The sequence below is a fragment of the Ambystoma mexicanum genome, chromosome 3p (assembly GCF_040938575.1).
Source record: "Ambystoma mexicanum isolate Mex_15411 chromosome 3p, UKY_AmexF1_1, whole genome shotgun sequence".
NCBI classification, from domain to species: Eukaryota; Metazoa; Chordata; class Amphibia; order Caudata; family Ambystomatidae; genus Ambystoma; species Ambystoma mexicanum.
In genome coordinates this window covers 879,437,424-879,456,017 of record NC_090925.1, presented here as the reverse complement: position 1 = coordinate 879,456,017, position 18,594 = coordinate 879,437,424, and the positions used below count along the sequence as shown (strand labels likewise).

Here is an 18,594-nt window from a genome sequence, read left to right as displayed (position 1 = left end):
TCTGGGAGAAGCTATGTGCCAAGATGGAGGGATCGGGATGCCCTGGCTGGTTGCTAAGTGTCCGCATAGGTCTGCACTATGATGCCATGGTGCAGGTAATGAGGGCTACACCCTGGCACCCCTGTTGTACTGTATATACACGGCAGACCTGCCATTAATATTTAATCAGAATATTGGCTGTTGTCCTAAAGTAGGGGAGTGCACACTATCATGTATGCTGTACGCAGATCTTGTCCTCTTTAACTATACATACTGTGGGATAAAGGCAATGTTTGAGAAATTAGTGGAGTATACAGTGGTAAATGACCTCGTTAAAAACATGGAAAAAACAAAGGTAATGTTCGTTGCACCTAAAATGACAAAATGCCCTGTTCTTCAAACTAGTCTTGGAGTCTTAGAAAGGGTGAGTAAATAGCTGTATTTGGGGCTTGAAATTAGCCCCTCTAGATTATATTGCCACATCAAAGAAACTAAAATTAATAGAGCCTAGCGCCTCACTAATCTGACTGTCAAGTGTGCGAATCAGACTGCGAGATATTCTCTGGAAGGGGTTCTTACCCTTTACACTCAATGCCTGTGCACAATGGCGTTATATGGTTTGGATGCCTTAGCCATGGGCGATTTGCGTTGGCTGGATCAGATTGAGGGATACTTCTGGAGAAGGGCCCGTGGTCTGCCCCAGTCAATGCCTATCATGTACATTAGGCTGGACCTTGGCCTAGTATCACTAAAAGGTCAGGCTACTATAAGACAGTGCATGTTATAGCTGAAAATGAATTCCAACCCGAGATGTCAACTACTTGCATACCCCAGATGGGGCATCAAGGAAAACCAAAAGGGAAGGATTTCACTAACTGTATGACAAACCTTTTTTCTGACATTGCTTGGATCCCAGATTTTAAACGGGTGACCAGACTCCACGTTCTGAGATGCATACTGAAAAAGAAAATATGACAGTGGGATGGGACAAAGAATTGTGTCCATCTCTTTAAATTAAGATCCTACGTGGATGTGTTAAATGTAACACATACTTACCTTAGGGCACAAAGATACATTTTAAACTGCCCCAACCCAGTTAAATATTTTTTATTATTGAAACCCAGGATGAATCAACTTCCTTTGTAGTCAACAGATGGGGCTAGGTATAACATTCCACGTCAGGATCGAACATGTCGAATCTGTAAAAGTGATGTATTGTTGGAGACACCTAAACACTTGTTTACTGAGTGTTCAGGTTTAGGCCCAGAGATTATGACTATGCTTGGTACATTTGTACATTGTTACAAGTCAATTAAAGCAAATTTGTTTTGGATCCATTTCTTAAATACTGAAGAGTGCAACGGTGCACTTAGCCTTATTTAGGCTATGGTGTAATATAAAGCAACTACTGCCAAAGGAATAATGTATTACTTTCCTAGGTAATAGCATTTATACATTGATAAGTGATAGCTGGTTGCTCTCAGTTATATTAATACATATTTCTGTTTTTTTTAAAATGGCAAGCCATGGTGACTTTATTATCTATGATATTAATTATACTATTCCCATGTGTCAAAAAAGGTAGCAGGCGCTCCTCTCCAGAAGGAACATGGCATGATCACCTGTTCTGAGATGAGAGTTTGCAGCACACGCTTTTTGCTCACTGTACCTTTCACAGATGGGAAATATATCCATTTGCATATCAGTCTTTGTCCCGCCCACATGGGCAGTCCAGCACCGAAATGCTATGGCAATTCCTCTCTGAACAAGAATACCAACAGCAACCCCATACACGTGTTTCAGCCTTGCCGGGCCTCATCAGTGAGGTGAAGCTGTGCCTCTACTATTCCCATGTGGGATTCTGAGGGAACCATTTCTTGTATAAATTGTATGTACTGTGCTCAGTACGCAATGTTGAGACAATGTTGATGTCTCGAGAATTGGTAATGTATTCAACACTAACTTAATGAGCCGATTGAGGAATTGATTTGCTGTTTGAATTGTGTAGCTGTTATTTTTATAGACTTTGATGAATGTATAAATGTTATCAAGTGTATTTTAAGTACAATTGAAATTTTGTTAGTCTTTAAAAACTAAATATAAATAATAATAATAATAATAATAGCGCCTTTTCCTATTGATATGGTCTCAATGTGCTTGCGATGGGTAAGCCCTCGGGCCTGAAGTGCAGAGTACAGGAAAAATCTCAGGAAAGGCTTAAAATGTGTGTGCATTTGGACCAGATAAGGAGATAGGCGGGCTGGCCGGGCTCCAGTAAGCAACCCAAGAGATCAGGCAGGTGGACGGTGTCGAAGGAAGCACAAAAGACTGTCCAGCTGGACCCAATTTTGACGTAGGTCGTCACTGCATTCTGACGTGTGCGTCTGGGTAGCCATGACGGATAAAAAATAGAGGGGTGGGGAGGCTGCACTGAGACGTCGCACATACTCCACACAACGGAAGCTCCTTATCAGATTGGCTTAGAAGTATATTTTTAATTGGGAATACTTTGATATGGAGTAAAAAAAAAAAAAAAAAAAACATTGCAAAATAGCTCTGACAGACCATGCCAGGGAGAAGGCAGCATTTTCTACTGAAGGTCTTTATCAAGAATGCACTTGCACTTTCCAAAAGGTTGGTGAATCATGTCCTGAGTGGGTTAGACAACTTCTACATGGCATACTTGGATGACATTGCAGTGTCCAGCCCGACACGGTAAGAACATCTTTCCCATCTTGGATAAGTGTTGCAGGCTCTTCAACAAGCCAATCCGACCATCAAAGCAAGCAAATACCAAGTTGGTCAGACCTCAGTGGTTTACCTTGTCGACGTTGCCTGCGTTGCGCGTTGTTCCTTGACGGCCGCTCTATGGAGCGTTACGTCGGATGATTTTGAGGTAGCGCCCATGTTTGATGAAAGCCCAATCGCTGGTCGCAGCTACGTTTGCGGGTGGGGCTTAAGACCTTTACGGTCTGAGGAAGACGCCGGAGTGCCCTGCGTCCCCTTCGGCGCTGATGGATCCTTCGTCCTCGACGAAGAAGAGCCGTGGGTTGTGTGTTTAGTCTTATGGGGTCTATGTGCGTCCTTGTCGCCGGGGTGCTCATCCCCATAAGCAGGGCGTGAGCCGAGCCCGTCGGGGCCGGGGACGGACGTCGAGGAGCGCGAGCGCTCCTTTTGGGGGTTAATGACTTCCGTGACGGACGTCGAGTTATCACCCTCCTCGTCACTTTCTGTAACAGCGGCGGCGGGTGAGGAAACTGACTTCGACATAGCGCAGCCCGCCCACCTCTTAACCTTTCGTTCTTTAAGAGTTCTTGGTTTCAAGAGCTTACAGGCCGCGCAGCTGTCCTCTTTATGATCGAGGGGCAAGCAACGATTACAGAGCTTGTGTTTATCCTTCCAAGTGTATTTGCCCCTACAGCGTGGGCAAAACTTAAAAGGTGTCCTCTCCATAGCTGAGGCAATAATAACTGGTGATAACAACCCCAAGGGAAAGATAGGGGAGAAAGAAAGACATTCTCAAAGAGAAGATAAAAGTTCGAACCCCCACTCTCCCTACTGTATGTTGGCCGGCGAGGCCAGGCCACGTGTTCGGCAGCGCCGAAGGATCTCCTCCGCCTCTTCCCCTCCGTCGAAAACTTGCTCGGCGGAGAAACAGCTTCACAGCTAACGTCGAGGGGAGGGATCTTTAACAATATAATAAGTATAATTAAGGACCGAGGTCCGTAGTAAGTATTAGCAATGTCTCTCTAGGAGCTCCGCGTAAGGCGACCAGAAGCTGGGCGGAAAAAAACAATCCGAGGGACCTCGACGCGTGAGGGATTGTGGGAACAACGCACGTCACTATAGGGATAGTGTTACAGACACGCCTTGTCGACGTCCCCTTTTCGACTACGAAAAACAAAATGCAATACTCCGCAGTGACCACTGGATGTCGGACCTATGCACAGCATGTGATTCTAAGCAGATTAACAAACATCAGAAAAAGCCCTTACCTAGTAAAGTATAATACTGGGAGACACCTAATACTCAAACGAGAGCCTGCTTAGCCCTCACTGGTTACTATAGTAATTTCAAAAGTGAGTATCGAACAATAGCAGCACCCTTGAATTCAATCTCCTCTCCAGTTAGGAAGATTTATCATTGTTATGCTTCATCCCCTCTAACCCCCCCTCCTCCAACCCCCCATCCCCACCCTGCCAGTACATTGTGCTGGACTTCTGGACCTTTTTCTCTCTATTCTGAATGAGTGAAGCCTTTCTCCCCTCATTCATTCTTATTTGCTCTGACTTTTTGGAACTCTGTTCTCTGTGTTTTATCTTTACTACAGAGTCTGCTTTCCTCTATACCTCTTTAAAGGCATCTGTGTATAACTTTTGTGGCACACAACACCTTATGTGCAGTATTGTTGGGAGCCCTTTGGGTTCTCCTTTGAGATTCTTTCACTATCCTTAACAACGACTGCTTTTAAGGATAAAGAGATACTTTGTATCCTTCCTAAAACTTTAACCTACAAGACTTGCACACATCACCTTATGTGGAGTGCCAAGAGGATACGTAGTAACACCTTCTCCCTGCTCCTGTGACTTTCTGGTCACAGTGACAACCCTATAGTTCTGGCTGAGGGCAATGGATGTGTTCTACCAACTATTGTGCCTTTTTCTACCGCAGACTGTATTCACAATCTCAGTTATGCACAATAGAGTCACCTATGTTACAACAAAAACCATTTGGCTTTTAGAAAGCAGCGGAAGACCGTTTTGTCTGCATAAGTAGAACTCCTCTCTTACTGCCTTCCCTGCAATGGCATCTGGATGTGCACAGGCTTTGGCACCCTATACATTTGTTAACATAGCATAACAGAAGAGGAGCTTGCAGACTGACACCTTCACGATGCAGCAGCACAGGACTCGGTAACTGGATTTTTGGTCGTGGTGACTAAAGCAGACACCGGGAGGGAACTTGCAGCAGCAATCGACAGGAAAGGCTACCAAACAAAGGAATCGTCAGTGCTTCTCACGGCTCTGTGGTTTAGGCACCCTTTTACAGGTACCTGATGAAGAACTGATATAGCCGGTTGGATTCTCATCGCTAATCTGGTCCTGCACTCTGGCGAGGGGACTTCAAGGATTCAAATCGTGTCTCTGGAGCTCCAGCAGGAGTCCACCAATGTTTCAGCGAAAATTGGACTTCAGAAGACCATACACTGCACTCCGGCTCGAGGTCCCCTGGTATTGCGGTTTGCAGCCCAGCAAGGTCACAGCATGTCGAGGGATGGCTCGTTTTGCAAGTCGTCTGAATACTAGCGAGTCTCACCAGCCTCTGGGTAGGTATTCCCCTGCCATTCTAGGCAGGAACGACCTCAGTCAAAGTTTTGTCTTTGGCAGAAATTCTTTGGATTCCCTGCCCATGCTCCAGAGCGTCTGAGAAGGCAGGAAGTGAGGGAGGGGTCCAGAAATCTGCAGCCCTTTGTCTTCCACCGTTCCTGAAAGGGACCAAATCCCAGTGGGGGGGGCTGGCTGTCCTGAATGGACAACCAGACGCCCCTTGCTGTAAAATGCAGGAAGAGAATACAGAAGTTGTACTTAAGTTCCCGTTAAATACTCCGAACCTGGAAGCTGCTGACAAGTCTACCACTGGAGCTGAAACCAAAGAGGAAGATGAAGAAAAGACAGCTGTAGCCATTTCCAGAGACCCGAGAGCCTTTGTAACCGGAGCCTGCTGTAACCCTTCCTTCCAATCGACCTTGGGGTCCTGAAAGCAACAGCTCCTACCCAGAGGCTGGAGGGGTCAACTAGACTCAAGACCTGCATTTTTAGCCTTCCCACAATGGGCTACAACTTTCCCAGGATGCAATACCCTGGGACCTCGAGCCATCGAATGCAAATCTTGCCAAAACTTTGGGTGCATCCTGCTGGCCCCCCCCCCATGTGATTGAGAGCCCTCTCGTCCTGTTGGGCAAGATTGTGTGCAGTATCCTTTGGAAGACTGCAGCAACCTTGACCTCCTGGCAATAGAACTCCAACCTTTGGTATAACCCTATACTACACAGGTTGGTATTGTGGCTGAGCAGCGAGGCTCATCTCGAGAGGGGTCAATGTGAGCAGTAGGGTTGTAACAGAGTTTCACAGTGACAGTTATTCAAATAAACACTTATACTCACGGTTTCCCGATTAAACAATTATAAATGTATTTAACAGTCAGTTATATAAGCCTTCTTCAGAAGGAAGCAAAGCAAGTAACGATAATATACTTAAAAACACACTCAGTTTCTCTAAATCAGATGATACCCATTGGGGATGGCACACAGACACTTCCTACACCCTCAGGTGACTTAAATAGCTAGGACACTGTAGACATGGATTATCACTGGTACATTTAGAGCAATGCTGAGTTTGGTGAAAAGGTTAGATTGGTGTATAAAACAAAGATTAACAAATAATTCATAAACAGTCAAGTACTTTTTAAACATTCCAATGTCAAGTATAGGTAACCCTTTCCTTGGGGAAAGGTAAAGGCACAGAGTCAGAGATAAGAAGAGTCTCTCGGGGAGTCAGGACAGCCAATGTTAGTTGAGCAACGTCTAGGGGAGCTGAAGATCTTTGCAGGTAAGTAAAAGTCTTTCACAATGTTTTAAGAAATGTTTGTAGAAATAAGATTCACTTGAAGGGCCACAAGCTGGGAGGCTTGTGAGGGGCAAAGCTGCAAGGAACTCTGCAATGGCAACCAAGACAAGTTGCAAGTCTTCTTTGGTTAGAAAAAATGGTTCGAGCTGGCTTCTGTTCCAGTAGAGCTGTGCAGATCCTGGTGTTCCAGGGCCTCAAATGTGGGGACAAGACGCAGGACGTCTGGGGACTCCTGCACTGCAATGGGAAGGTCAGCAGCAGGAATGGGCAAACTTCAATTCAGCAGCAGTTTGTGGTTTCAGCACCTCGCATCTTCAGCAAATAGCAACACTGCGGTTCTCGGGTACCACTTCAGACTCAGATCTGGGGTCCAGCACTCTGTTGAGGTGGCTCATGCTTGGTCAGTCCTGCTTCAGGGAAGTCCAGAGGATCTTCCTGGCGCTCGGGTCTGACTTAAAAGCGATCCACTCGGTTTGGTGTTCCTCTCCCTGGCACTTCGGTTCCAGCAGCAGCAGTAGTACAGCCAGCTCCGAGAGGCTGTGCAAACGAGTTCACTTTGGGGTGGATTGGTCCCACCAACCCAAGGGGAGAAGTCGTCCTTGCAGGGCGTCTCTAGTCGAGAAGAATTCAGATTCAGCACAGCCGCAGGGCTTCACCGGGCAAACCAACGGTCCAGGAGTTGCAGCAGGCATCTCTTCCAAGTTCTTCTTCGGATTCCTTCGTCCAGTGGTCGACTACTGCTGTGCTGAAGCTCCGAATTTGCCTTGACTGGAGAAGCCCTGCAAGGAGGACTTCTCCCCTTGAGTTGGTGGGACCAATCAACTCCAAAGTAAGCCACCTGGACATGCTCTCGAAGCTGGTTGTATTTCCACAGCAGTTGCTGCTGGAAACAGAAGAGCCAGGGAGAGGAACAGCAGATTGTCTGTGTTGCTTTTAAGTTGGCCAAGAGCTCCAGGAAGCTCCTCCGCACTCCCAGGAAGCAGGACTGACCAAGCCTGAGACAACTCAGAGTGCTGGACCCTAGATGCAAGGAAAGCCCATCTCCACAGCCAGCGGTGGTGCTACTTGCTGAGACGCCAGGAGCTGAAACCACAAAGTGCCACTGAATAGAAGTTGGTCCTTTCCTGTCACGAGGATCCCGTTGCAGGGCAGGAGTCCTCCAGATGTCCTCCCTCTTGTCCCCACGACTGTGGCCCAGGAACACAGGATCTGCAGAGCTGCACAGGAACAGAAGCCAGCTGGAACAGTTTTTCTTCCAACCAAAAGTACTGTAAAGTCAAAGAGAACGTACCTCTTGTTGTGTAACCTCACTTGTTCTCAGTGGAGACCTGTCGTGGTCGCTTCTGTAGAGTTGCAAACAGCTTCTTTACCTCACAAGCCTAATCCGCTTGTGGCCCTATTTTGATTTCTTCTTTTCTACAAAGACTTCTAAAACATTGTGCAAGACATTTACCTACCTGCAAGAATTGCTTCAGCTCACCTAGACTTTTGTCCAATTGACTTTGCATTGCCTGGCTCCCTGAATAACTTCTTCCCTCTGACTGTTTTGTCTTCCTTCCAGGAAGGGGTCAACTTACTTTGCATTGGGGGTTACCAAAAGTACTTAACTGCTTCAGAATGTTTGTGAGATCTCTTGTTTTGTTCTAATAATCTTTTTGTTTGACATACTCCTAAGTATTACTCTAAATGCAACAGTGATATATTAATATCCACAGTGTCCTAGTTATTTAAGTCACCTGAGGGGGTAGGAATTGTCTGTGTGCCATCCCAAATGGGTATTTGCTGATTTAGAGAAAGAATGTGTATTTGTGTTTTACTAATATATTGCCCCTTCTGAAGAAGGCTTACTCTAACTGACTGTTAAATACATTAATTGTTTAATCAAGAAACCTTGTGTGTAAGAGTTTATTTGAATACTTGTCACTAATCGCTAACTCCCCTACAGCTCACATTGACCCCTCTTGAGATAAGCCTGGCTGCTCAACACGCTACCAACCTGTTTAGTACAGACTTATATCAAAGGTTGGGTTCCTATTTCCAGGAGGTCTGGGTTGTTGTAGTGCACCCAAAGGGTACTGCATACAATCTTGCCTAAAAGGCCTGCATAGCACGGGCCGCCACCGCTTGGTGCGCCTCTCTAAGTGTTTTAGATTTAAAGAGTTTGCAGCACTTGCAACGCTGTTCCAAGTGATTGCGTGGAAGGCAATTATTACACACACTCTGTATATCTTTCCAAGGGAATTTTCCATTACAGGAAGGACAGAGCATAAAGGGTGTCCTTTCCATCTTTATACCGAAAGGTAACTACAGCAAGACAAATATAAGTAAAAAAAGAAAGTGGAAAAGAAATTCTATTAGAAAATAAGACTGTTTGCCTGTGTTCACCGGTGGAGCATGCACCGCAGCCGTCAACCAGCAGAGACTGACAAGGTAAGAAAGATGTGGGCAACCTCTCTTATTACTCCTTTTTCTAATGCTTTAGTCTGCTGCACATTGCTCACAATTATGTGTTGTCCATCTCAGGCACTTTGGCCCTCCCTGATGGTGTTTATGTTTTTCCTGCTGTATGCTCATATCTAGGCCTTTTCCCCTTTTCCAGGAAATTCGCATGTAGGCGTTTCTGCTTTTTCTGCTGTAGGTTAGAAACCTAGGCTTTTTCCCCCTTGCAGGAATTTCATATATAGGCATTTTGCTTTTTCTGCAACATGTTTGAAACATAGGCTTTTCCCTTTATCCTGGACCCATGAATCCATATGGTTGCATTGCTGTTGTGTTGAAGTTGCTTCGTGCTTCGCCCTCACCTACTCCCAGGCCTTCCTTGGCCCTCCTCCCCCATTCGCTCCGACTCTCCTCTTTCTCTCCCACAGCACCTGACAAGGTCACTAGATGGCCCCACTCAGAGTCTCAGCCGACAGGTGTTACCCTGCTCCTCCTGAACTTCAAGGACTACCTTGCCTCTGTTGCTCCAGCCTTGGGGGAGTTTGCAATCACTCCATGCCACTGTGCGCCTTTCCGCTTCTCCTCTAGCATGCCATTGTGCACCCTCTCCTCACAAGTGCAAGTGAAATTGTTCACTTGCACTTTATGTTCCCTTCTCCTCCCTCCCGCCTGGGTATTACATTTCCTCCCCTTCCTGCATTCTCCTCCTCGCCTTTTCCCCTCATTTCGTTTACCACACTTGCACGCTCTGAATTGTCTCAACCTATCAGGAACATTTTTGTTCATCTTCCTCCCTGTTCCCCAATTTCCCCCATCCCCCACTTCCTTCCCTTCACCTCCCCATCTCCCCAGCCTCCCCCCAATCCCCTCAGCATTCTTGTTACAGCACTTGCACGCTCCGAATGTTTCAAAACTTAGCAGGAATGTTACTGTTCGTTTTCTCCCAGTACCTCACCCTCCCTTATCTTGATGTACCTTGAAACACAATTGGCTGTATAGGCGCATTGTAAATAACCAATAAATAAAAAGTATGAATCTTAAAAACCCCTGATCTCCCTACCGCAAAGGCTGAAGCCCGGTGAAAGCTGTCGAGACAACAAAGTCTGCCCAAGGTTTGAGACGGTTATATATATATATATATATATATATCGAAGCACTGCTACGAACTCTGCATGAAGCAACCAACCACTACGGTGGAATAAAACAATCGGCGGGACCTCAACAAATGAAGGATCATGTGTACAATACACGTCACAGGCATAGTGTTACAATCCTGCCCAGTGGACGTGACGTCCCTTTCTGAAGTTCAAAACCAAAATGCAATACTCGCACCTACCACTAGATGCCGGCCTGTGCACAGAATTTGATTCTAAGCAGATCGACACAGTGCAAGAAAATTCGGCGCGGGCCAGTTTGGCGCATGAGCCGGTTCGGTGCAGCCGGTTCGGCGCAGGAGCCGGTTCGGCGCAGGAGCCCACGCCGAAGTGGCCGCACATAAATTTCCTGCGAGTTTTTCATGCAGGCACCACAGCCATGCAGACTACACAGCCGGGCCCGCCAAGGTGGGGGCTGTGCTGCTCGGAGCACTATGCTCCGAGCAGCACAGCCCCCACCCTCGAGAGCCCGGCAGATCTAATCTGCCCTGTGCGCCGCACACCAGTGCACATCGCCTGCTGTTTAGGGAAACGTTCAGTGCAGTGCACTGAAAGTGCGATTTTCAACTTCATCCCACACTATCATCCCACACTATTTAAAAATGAAACCGCTCTAGAACAGTTTCATTTTAAAATAATGTGGGATGAAGTTGAAACTCGCACTTTCAGTGCACTGCACATTTCCCTAAACAGCAGGTGATGTGCACTGGTGTGCGGCGCTCCAAAACATCCCAGCGCTGAAACATCCTGTCGCCAAACCGGCGGCGCCAAAACGGGGTGTACTGAATCCACAAGCCTCTGAACTATTTTAAAACATATTCCATAACTTTTATTAAGAGTGCACTGTGTGTGCTTAACTGAACCCTTGACTATTCTACCACCTTCCTAAGTCTAAGGCTTGCTACTCACCCACACTATCCAGATAGGGATTGGCTAGACCTTAGTGTTTGCCCCTTTTGCATTGGAATAAAGTATACATTAGGTGTGAGAAAGTGAAAATGCTTCATGCACCACTGTTTAATTGCTACAACTATAAGGTGAAAAAAAGAACCCCTTAAAAATAGATTCCCCCAACATGAAACCATTTCAAGTGAAATCTGTGGGCTGTGTGATATTGGATGCATCATGCACCCCATGTGGCAACGCCCATCATCCTGCATCATTCTCACCTTGGAAAGTAGACCCACAGTCCAAGTAGGAAAGATGGGACGAGAGACTAACGCAACAAGCAGGCCATACACAGCTGTGTAATGAAAATGACTTACTAAATACTTACCGCTCAAATTGTACCATGTTCCATCACTGTGCAGACAACTCTTGTCATTCAGCTTAAAGAACAATGCAACCCTTGCTTGCTCCAAAGGTACTTACATCTTCGGAGACCTGAGTGCGATCAGCAATGTCGATGGGAATAATGTCTACATCCTTCCACGTTTCAGCATCCAGACCGTGAACCTGGTGGGGGGGGGGGGGGGTATATCAGAGTGCGTAAGGAGAAGGAAAGGTGAGAGCAAGGGAGAGAAAGTGGATTATGAATAAGGGTGAGAAATTCATATCACTTTTCATGTTCTCCAAACGGAAAGAACGCAGAGGGCTTAGCGATGGATGAAAGGGTAAGAGTGAGAAAAGTTAGGTAGGGAGATGAGAATTGTGAACGCTGATATGGCATGAAGGAAAAATAAAACACGACATGAGAGAAGTGTGTGGGGAGGAAAAAGAGTAGGGTCAGAGAAGGATAGATACCAAAAGGGAACAATTATGAGCATGAGAAACCAAAAGATCAAAACTTAAAGGTAAAAACCGCGTTTCCCAGCATACAGAAAGATTACGCTTTTTTGTAGATTTCCTCCCATGGACGTCTTTCTTTTTGCTTCGTTTAAACTCCTGACCTGACTTTTTGGGGGCAAGTTCAGCCTTATGCTTTTCTTCCCTTGTCCTTTTGCTCATTCTTACAGGGAAACTGATCAGTCCGTAAGACCATCAGTACTGAGAGAGACTGTTTCTCTTTGTGAATTTCTTGTATTGTTACAGTGAAGTGTGGATATGGAACTTTGCATCTTCGATTTGTCTGTATTGGCTTTTTGGTTACTGTTACAATGTGCCTAGGATGCGATTTTGGAAGCAAATATTTTTCTACCATATTTTTGTAATTTTACTCATACACCTTTGCTTCGACTGCAAATGCTATTAAGGGTGGCTTGCACCCTAAAATGGCAGAGCCACTAGGGTTTTGCTCGTCCTTTGGCCATATTGACAATTGGCATTCTTCCCCTCTCTCCTCAAGCACTCCCATGTGCACACCCTCCTTTAAAAAACCTTCTGCCGATCCCATCTGTCTGGCAATCTATTGCCCAATCTCCATCACTCCTTTCCTGGGCAAACTCTTGGAAATGCTGGCTATCTCCCAGCTTACTCTCCACACTCAATCTGTTGGTTGTCTTCATGGCCATCAGTCTGGCATCGGAGCAGCCAGAGGCACGGAAACTGCTCTCCTGAACATGCGTAAAGAACTGCTCTCTAATCTGGACTCCAGCCTTCCTTCGGTTCTCATCCTCCTTGACCTTTCCTCTGCTTTTGACAGTCAATCAAGCAATCCTGATCCATCGCCTGAGAACCTGGGCATCACGGATAAGGCTGTGGCGTTGTGGACCTCCTTCCTCCTGGACCAACCCTCTCAAGTCCCGCTACCTTAAAATCTCTTAAAAATGCGGTGTAGATATCTCCTCTGCAGGTGCCTCCCTCTGGAATGGCCTTCCTGCCCCTCTCAAACTGGAGCCGGACCACCTGAAATTCCAGAAGCAGCTCAAGACCTTATCCTATTCTCCTCTACTTTCTCTCTCTCCCTCCCCTGCTGACCTACAGGTCTGCTGTACCAACTGTTTGCCTGCTACCCTCAGAGCCTCACTGGGTACCAGGATACTCCATGATCAGCCCCCCTGCACTGCCTCCAGGCCTACTGCACACTTAGAGGATGCAAATGTAACCCCTACAGTCCCCTGCCTCATTGTACTCACCTCAAGCCGCGCTGCCCTGGCTGCATTAACTCAGAGCATTGCTGCCAGATTGAACTTCCCCCTTCCCTCACCCTGGCACTTAGCACTCTCCCTTCCCCCTACACTTTGCGTTGTCGCACTTGCACAATCTGAATGACACAAGGCCTAGTAAGATGGTTTGTCTTGTCCTCCCTCTGTCTTTCCTCCCTTGTCTTGTGCGCCTAGAAACACTTGCGTACAGGCGCGTTATTAATGAAATATCATATCGTATTCTGATGCAGAATTGCGATAGATGGAAAGCCCTTGCTTTTAATGGGCTAAGAGGTGGTTTGTGTGCAAGCCTGGATGTTTAGGCTGGCACTGTCTGGTTCAAGTACACATCCAGGTGCCTGAATCTCTGTTGCTGGTTAGATGTTGTGGCAGGTGGCTAGCCATCATTGGATAGCCACTGCCAGTTTGCATGGTGCAGATACTTGACATTGGTGATTCAGAAAGGTTCCAGAGCACAACTTGGCTAAAAGGAGAAACCCATGCAGCCATTTGACAGATCATTGAAGCCAAACCCCCCACAAAGAAGTGCAGCCGCTGACGACCAAAGGACGACTCCTGCAGATGACCAGCATCGACTCCAGTGCTCTCCTAGTCTCAAGAAGGCTTTTGCTGGTTCTTTGACACCTGGACCGTGGGAACAAACCGTCTCAACCACTGCTCGAGGATCTCTGCCTTCTGATTCTTCAGTGCATCAACAGTGGGCTGACCAGCTCTCTCCTGAGCTACTTCACTGCAGAGGTTTATGTTCCAAATGCCTCCTTGTAACTTGCAGGAGCTTCCACAAGACACCTGCTCCTGCATTTTCAGCCTTCATGCATGCAGCAGAAGCGGTGCTCGGCCTACCCCTTCGTTCGTCCACTGAAGATCGCCTGATCGTGTTGGCACCATTCTAACTCTTCTTCATCGCTACCTGGAAGTGTCCCAAGGTGGTCTGCGAGTATAAGTCTTTTCTTTGTTTGGGTCTTCTGCTGGAAGTTGTCTGGAATCAAATCCATTTAATCGAATTCTATTCCACCGATTTCTATTTTTTATTTTAAAGACAGTTCATCGCAAATGTATACAGGGGGAGACCCACCGCGGCCCCATCTCATATTTCCGAGATGTATTATACCCTAACCCCTCCCCCTACATACATTTACGTCACAATTTGATGTCAAATATGTTATGGACTAATTTGATTAAATCTCCTATGTTGGAATCTGTACTATATTGTATTATGTCAGTGATATTTCAGCGTTATTAATATACTACACTGCATATGATGATTCTTAACCTTTTAAATGTTGTTCATTATCTGTACCTTTATTGAATTTTCTTGCTCAGAGATAAAGATGAATTTGACATCTGCACCCACAGCCCCTGGGCCTACGTCGCCGGGCCAAAACACAGAAGACTGTCCCCAACTAATTCCAGAAACTCAGCGGTGCTCTCTGGAGCAATTGGAGTCCGGAGAGCAAGTTGACAAACATGTTCCTTTTCCCCCCCACCCTGTCCTCCATAGGATTACATGGGTGCAAAGTCCAGTCCATAAATCACCCTTTCCTAACTTTGGTTGGTGAAGGTCTGGTCAGGGATCCCTTCCTATGCCTACCCTAATGACTGGGATTGAGTGAGTTTACCTGAATTTGTATCTAACTTTTTGACCCTTAATAATAACCAGTGGCATCGCCAAATCTCTTAATAAACCTACCTGTGGAATATATCTGGAATTGATGGCTTATGGGCACAAAGCACCAAACCACCTCAGGGTTGGATAAGAGAAAGGTAAATATTCATAGTCAATCTAAAGTGTCTTGTTTAATTCCTATTGTTAGGTAGAATTTCCTTTTTGAGTAGAATTCTTCCCACTTCGTAAGCCCCCCAGCGTTTCAGCATTAACTATAGGATTTTTTGACTGATGCTCCTGAGTGGGAACTTTTTTCCACACTCACTCCCTCCCTCTTTTACCCTAAACCTTAGGGACGCGTTTTACCTCTTGTAGGTACTTTTTAATGGAGTTATGCTTTCCTCCATCTTTTCTGGCATCTACATTTTACTATTGAAGCACACAGCATTTTCTGTGCAGTGTTGCTGGAAGCTCCTTGAGCTTTCTTTTTTATTTGACATGGCTTAATTACCGTTATCTGGGCGCAGAGACACTGTTTTTTCCCTCCTGTTTTTTTCATTTTGTGAGATCAGCACACCCCACCTTATATAGAGTGCTGAGGGGACACATGATCTCCCTTTTCCGACTATTCCAGTTACTTTTAGTTACTGTTACAAGTTAATCTGACAGGATGGTGGCAGTGTACCATGTTTTGGACTTGTGGTAGGCTGTCTTCGCAGCTGCAGTAGGGGGCACATTTTGCCTAAAATGGTGGTTGTACTTTAAGCCCTGTTCATGATGACTTTTCTTACTTGGGCCTTCTTCTACCTCCCCGGGTGCGGATGGTCTTGATGGGTCTCGTCTTAGGAGGGCTTCCCTTGGAAAGCCTGCCAAGGAACTCTGAGAAGACAAAGTGGGGGAGGTAACCAAATCTCCCCTGGTCTTTGCCATGCCGTGTACCTGCCTAGGAACCAGTTTGAACTAGGAAGATGGCTGTCCCCCTGGGACAGCCGCATGACAGATTTGCATGAAAGGCTTGAATGGCGATTGGTGGGCTCAGCCAGTTCTAATGCATAAAAGGCAGTGGGTCCAGGAGCTGAACCTCAGTCGCCCACTGGACTGAAGATCCAAAAAGGAATTCATAGGACATCCAAGCAACTTCCAAGTGACCACCAGAGGCATTGAGTGACCGCTGAAGACCCGACCCCCAATTCCAAGCAACAGGGAAGATCTCTGGAAAACTACTTTCTCACCTAGATTGGTGGGCCTAAACAGTCTCAAGACCACCTGCATTTGCCGCATCCCACAAAGAGCTGTGACCTTCCCGGGCAGCAAACTCCCAATACCCTGGGACCTGTGCAATTTTGCAGTAAATATTTTGTGAAGCGTGAATTTGGCTGAAACCTTATCGGCATCCCTTTGTGTCTGCAATGACACTTTTCCGCTCGGAGACATCCCCTCAGCTGAGTGGTCTAGAGAATCGAAGAAAAGTCTACCGGTCACCAACCCGAAGACTGTGAAGGGCTTCAATGCATCAGCGCCGCGAAGAGTGCACCCGTCTGTTTTCTCCAAAGTTTCTTTTTCAGCCATTTAGGCCAAGACACCCGAACCAGGGACAACTGTCGTCGCCTCACTGTGGCATCATGTTCTTCATTGAAAACGTAATGTTCCACTCCTAGGTGCTTACCTGGGGCTTGCTGCGCTGTCTCCTGGGGGCGACCGTCAGCTAATCCTTGCACCCCTCCATGGCCTGCCTAGAGTCCCATTGGGGAGGATGACCCATTGGGCTCTATTCTGCTTTAGGAAATTGGTCCTTCGGGCATTTCTGTGTGGGAAATCCCAAATCCCCTTGCATTTGTGAAAACCTACCGGCAAACTTGAAGGGAACCTGCTGGGCTCTGCCTTCTGAAACATTGTACTCTGCTGCCCCGCCGGTGCTTCAGCAGCCCTTCATCCACTGGTGCCTCAGTGCCCCCTTCTAACTTTTTGATCTAAACAAGATAGGGTTGGACTGCCGATGTTAGGTTAAGTTAAGTACTTCAGTTTCTCACCAAGTTTGCTTCCCTGGTTCAGGTGTTTCACTATATTTGCTGTGTTACTTGTGTCTATTGTAAAAAGTATTGATTATTGTGAATATTGCAATCGTTTCTTCCCTTTTGACCTACTGTGAATAATACTTGATTTACGTCTAAGCTTTGGTGTACATCAAATGAATATCTATTTCTATATGACTTCCTAGAATGTCAGTGTTTCCTTGAACAAAGTGTACGCTCAGAATTGGGTGTGCCTCAGTACAGCCCCTCCTTCCTAGACTAAGCCTGGCAACTCAGCCATTGCTGCCACACCTTTGGGTAGTTCAGGCTAAACCTAGGGGGTGTAACCCAGTTCACCAAGGGCGGGCTTTCTAAAGTTTTGTCCCAGACAGGACATTACCAAAAAAAAAAAACAGTTGGCTAGACTTCAGTGTTTTCCTGCTCATAATCCTCCTGCTGATAATAGGTTGGTCTCCCAAAAATTACCAACCAGGGCTTATTTTGCAAATCCATCTTAGCACCCAGTACAAGGAGTTGTAGCACTAAAGGGCAAATGGTTGCATTTGGCATAATAAGGAATGCGATGAACAAAGCAAAGTTTTAATCCGGTCTGACAATCTGTATGGGTTTTTTGATATTGTGGTGCTAAAATTATCATTTTAGTCATTACAGCATTTACCATTTCATTAAGTGAGGAACCGTGCAGTGGATCCCTTTTCCAAAAGGTGAACCTCATAGAAACCTTTCCTTCTTCAATACGGTGGTGCATATCAGTTTTCCTGTGTGAGTTTCTATTGTAGCACATTAATTTATTCAGAGTTCATCGTCATGCAACCAATAATATGCCATGTCTCTCGCACTCACTATCTGGCAATGGCAGCATCAGTCCTAAGCCTATGTTGGCATTTATTCACTTTCTGTATAACGGTGTGCATACTAGACAAACAGGAGAGCAGTGATGTAAGTAAACCCAGCAAAACCAGAAAATACCCTTTGCCAATGCCCCCAGCAGATACTTTACATTGAGCAAATAGAATATATATATATACACACACACACACACACACACACACACACACACACACACACACACGCACGTAACATGGGCATAGATACAGACAGGAAATAAACTGACAGGCTTGGGCAGGCAGACAGGTCTTCAGAGGGAATCAGACCCAGAGTGAGTCATCTGCCGCACTCACATTTTCCTGGTTTCCTAGGTCTGGCTTGTGCCAAGTTTCAATTTTGATGAAGAAATCGTCTTTCATGTATTCATTCTGAGGGGGGAAAGAAGTAGGGAAAAGTCAGAAAATCTGTGCGGGATAAGAAGCATTATGCTCAGCAAAGCCAGGATTTACATTAGACAAAACACAAGGAAAGGCACTGAGTCATCAGGACAAGTCATAAGGAGGAAGCCGGTAAAATACCAGGGCTGCTAGGATAGGCACATCGTTCAGAAAGATTTCTCTTTGCAGCACCTTTGACTCAATTTTGTATGGACCCCCAAATGTTTAATTTTTATTTTTTCCATCTGACCTGAACTTTGTTTTTGCTAATTTGTCATGAGGAAAGGGACAGTTCTTCAGGTTGTCAGGACTGGGAAACACGGCTTCCCTTAATCTTGTTACTTTGTTGCCACTTTTGGTAACTTTTTATCATTTTACAATGCAGTACAAAGGGGTACTTTGTTTTGCCCTACACTCTGAGGATTTTTGGTTACTTTAGGTGTGTTTA

General features: G+C 46.1%; 1 protein-coding gene across 1 annotated transcript in view; it reads right to left on the bottom strand.

The window, feature by feature from the left end:
* LOC138581056 (phosphatidylinositol transfer protein beta isoform-like) overlaps positions 1-18,594 on the bottom strand; it is a 254,710-nt gene that overhangs the window by 134,670 nt on the left and 101,446 nt on the right. Inside the window, exons 6-7 of the mRNA XM_069652098.1 lie at positions 18,063-18,137; positions 11,570-11,653 (exon numbers count right to left, since the gene is read on the bottom strand). Of these exons, the coding sequence (XP_069508199.1) occupies positions 11,570-11,653; positions 18,063-18,137 (159 nt within the window). The remainder of the gene's footprint in view (positions 1-11,569; positions 11,654-18,062; positions 18,138-18,594) is intronic.